At 43.8% G+C, this 3,805-nt stretch overlaps 1 protein-coding gene across 1 annotated transcript in view; it reads left to right on the forward strand.

The window, feature by feature from the left end:
- The window catches only part of SKIDA1 (SKI/DACH domain containing 1), a 4,968-nt gene extending 2,167 nt beyond the window's left edge, over positions 1-2,801 (forward strand). Inside the window, exons 3-4 of the mRNA XM_014945835.1 lie at positions 145-1,050; positions 1,421-2,801. Coding sequence (XP_014801321.1) covers positions 145-1,050; positions 1,421-1,443 — 929 coding nt within the window. The 3' untranslated portion in view covers positions 1,444-2,801. The remainder of the gene's footprint in view (positions 1-144; positions 1,051-1,420) is intronic.
- The last annotated feature ends 1,004 nt before the right edge of the window (positions 2,802-3,805 follow it).

Raw genomic sequence — 3,805 nt, forward strand, 5'->3', positions numbered from 1 at the left:
CCAGCTTCTGCAGCCCGCCCGCCGTGGTCCACGCCAACTTCTTGTACCATCTGGCGGCCGCCGCCGCCGCCGCCTCCCCCCGGCCCCCGGCCCCGGCCCCGGCGGAGCCCGGCGGGCTGCCCGCCCTCCGCGGAGCTCCCGGAGGAGTCAAACCGGAGCTGCCGGAGGAATGGGGCCGGCCCGGTTGGGTTCCCGCCGCCCCGGCGCTGCGCTGCTCCGGCGGCCCGGGGAGCTGCTTCGCGGAGATAAGGGATGATAGGGTGTCCGAGATCACATTCCCACACTCTGAATTTTCCAATAATGCCAAGAGTACTGACCTAACAATTAACTGTGTTGCAAAGGGGGCCTCTTCACCTAGCCCAAAGACAAACAATGCATTTCCACAACAAAGAATACTCAGAGAGGCAAGGAAATGCCTTCAAGCAACTACTACACACCGTGCAGATAACAATACAATAGCTGCTAGGTTCTTAAATAATGATTTTTCATCAGCGGCAGCAAATTCAGAGAAAGATTCCAAAATCCCTCATTGTATTGAATTTGCCACGGATTTGCCCTCTTTACAAACTGATCCTGAGGAGGATGCTGCTTCTCCAGGGGCAGCAGCAGCAGCAGCAGCAGCTGAGCTCCAGTGCACTGATACAGGCAATAAGGCATTGCCATTCCTGCACAGCATTAAAATCAAAATAGAGGACAGCAGTGCGAACGAGGAGTATGAGCCCGACCTTACAACACATAAGCTAAAGTGTGAGTGCAATGATACTAAGGATGAGTTTTACGGTGTGACTGAGAGTAATACCCAGGACGCTTTATTAACAGCCAAGGAAGATTCTGCATGCACTGAGAAAGAAACCACTTCCTTAAACCCGCTGACTCAGAGTCAGGTCCTCTCATGCACTTTAGGTACTCCAAAACCTGAGGATGGGGAGTATAAATTTGGAGCAAGGGTGAGAAAAAATTACAGGACACTGGTTTTGGGAAAGCGACCTGTACTGCAGACTCCTCCAGTCAAACCAAATTTGAAATCAGCTCGAAGCCCACGTCCTACAGGTAAAATCGAGACACATGAAGGAACACTGGATGATTTTACAGTTAACAATAGACGCAAAAGGGTAGCCAGCAATGTAGCATCAGCAGTGAAAAGGCCATTTAATTTCATGGCAAATTTTCCCTGTCCACCATCACTAATTATTGGCAATGATGGGGATTTGTTGCCAGCTTATTCCTTAAACACCACTAAGGATTCCCAACCACCTCACAAGGCCCATCCTGTATGGAAATGGCAGCTGGGCGGTTCTGCAATACCTCTTCCACCTAGCCACAAATTCAGGAAATTTAATTAATAAAATAGTTTGGAAAATATTTTCTTGAACCACCTTTAACTTTCTTACGTTTTTTTTTTTTTTTTTAAACTCTGCAGGATGGTTTGTACAAGCCCATTAATGCTATACACACTTTTGGAATCCTGTTTTATCACATTGTGAAGACAGAAACCGGATTACTATTTTCTTTACCATTACAACAGTGGGGGTTTTTTGTTTTGGTTTGGGTATTTTTTTATTTTTTTTTGTTCTGTTGCATTTGGGTGTTGGTTTTTTTTTTTTTGGTTACATTCCACAGAGTACTTCAGGCTAAAGACTCAAGTTAAACTCAGTTATTATGGTAGAGCTGGAACACTTTACTGTTTAAATGCTAATAATGCACCAGTACCTCAATTCAACTGCTGCAAATAAATGTCAAAAGGTTGAATAATAAATATTAGAATGAGCCATTAAATTTATGCACTAGATTTCGAAAATGGAAGTCTAACTGTTAATTCAGTTAAAGTTTGTTAAGTTACATGGTTGCACAGTAAGGGTTCACTATAATTCAATGTGGCAGCAGCCTACTTTTCGGGAGCTTTGTTTTCGGGTGCAGGGGTGTCTTTTTCGAAGAGCAGTTGCACTTACTCCTTTTTTTTTTTTTTTCCCTCTGGTTTGGAAAGGCTGGGGTCCGCCTGCGACCCCAGCGCTGGGAAAAGCTGCCTCATCTGAAACCAGTAAATAAACGTGGAATTCTATTTTTGGTAAAAGGGTGTCTTTTTACTTGGTACAGCCACTCTTTGCAATTGGGAAAGCCTTTTTGTTTCACCCAGAGGTCTTAAATAAGGTTACTGTTACCCACTAATGTCATGCTTAAGTTGTGGTCTGAACATGCCCCTTACAAACTTGCAAAGCAACTAAAATATTTGCCCGGCCAGCAGCACAATTTATGGTCCAGCCCCTCACGCTGGCTGGAGGAAATAGCAAAGCAGTAAATACAACACAGAAAGTGAAACGAGAGGCCGTAAGTGGCAAGAATACACAAAACGAGAAGACCATGTTATTCATAGCTTTTTTGGCACCAAAACTCAGGCGTTTCAACCGTGTTACACTTCCCGGTTCTATCCTCATCTCTTGAAATCTGTTGTCGTGGTTGGTTTTGTTCGGGTTTGGGTTTTTTTTTGTTTGTTGGTTTGGTTTTTTGGTTTGTTTTTTTGCCATGCCATCCTCTCTATGTAGCAGAAACATTTCTACTGCACGTGACAATCAGAGGCAATTATCTATATTTGCACTTAATATCGAAATAGTCGAACAGGCAGACTTCTAGAGTCTAGCCCTCGGTAAGACATGCTGGTATAATATATTGTGATGATGGAAGCAGTAAATCAAAATTATGGAAATTTGCACTGTTGAAAAGCATGCTTTAGCTTTATTTTCAATTAAAAACACTGTTTTGAAAAAAAAAAAAAAAGTCCTGATTCCATACACTTTGAATTATTGCAGAGTTATCCGTGGTTTCCTCTCCGTTTGTAAGTTCACTGTTTTTATTTGGAGGAAATACGCTTCAAGAGGTTAACTGTTTCCCTCCCTCCCTCCTCCTCCTCCTCCTCCTTCCCTCCTCCACCCCCCCCTCCCCAAACCCTCGAAAAGAAAGGGAAGGAAAAAAAAAAGAGAAAGGCCGGAGGCCGAGGTGGAGGCAGAGCCAGAGCTGAGGACGGGGGAAGGTCTCTCTGGCGGGGGGAGGACGGGTACAGCAACTCTGAAAACAGCCTGAAAAGTTTGCAGCTTGAGAAAGGCAGTTATAATTGACTTGCTGAATCAGCAGAGTTTAGGATGAATAATTGCTGGTTTCTTTCTTTGGATTAGCATTTTATTTATACTAGATCATTCCCAAATTAAATTTTAAGGATTCCACTCATCGATCAATCCCGGGAGAATAATTTATCGTAAATCAAAAAAGGAAAACAAAGCAACAATGTAATGTTTACTGTGTGACTCAAAGTCAACATGTCTGATGGCAATCCACTGCCTGGGTTTCAATTTTTTTTTTTTTTTTTTTTTTTTAATTCCTGCCTTTTGTGATGCCCTCTCCCAACCCCTCGTGTCTTTAAATATTCCAAGCAGTCACTAACCCATTTCTGGTCTCTTGACTACATCCACACCGTAGCAGTTTTCCTCTCATTGTAAAAGGCCTGCTCTCAGAATACCTGCAGCCAAATATATTTAGAAAGAGTAAACAATTGCCTTTCAGTGGAGTTACCCTTCCCCCCCCCGCCCCGCGTGCACACACACACATCACTTTAAACTGCCAATTCCAAAAGGTGCATTGCATACTTAACCGCTCTGCTGAAATGACGATGGTCACGAAAAATCTGCTTACTGGAGTTGTTCTGAGATGAATGTTTACATGCGTGTGTTTAGAGCTGCACAGATCACAGCCTTATTGCCAGAGTCACTGTAAATACGTACAAAATGTACCGCTCAGGAAAGCCCCCCGCTCTGTT

This window comes from Calidris pugnax, unplaced genomic scaffold (genome assembly GCF_001431845.1).
Source record: "Calidris pugnax isolate Ruff unplaced genomic scaffold, ASM143184v1 scaffold19, whole genome shotgun sequence".
Classification (NCBI taxonomy): Eukaryota; Metazoa; Chordata; class Aves; order Charadriiformes; family Scolopacidae; genus Calidris; species Calidris pugnax.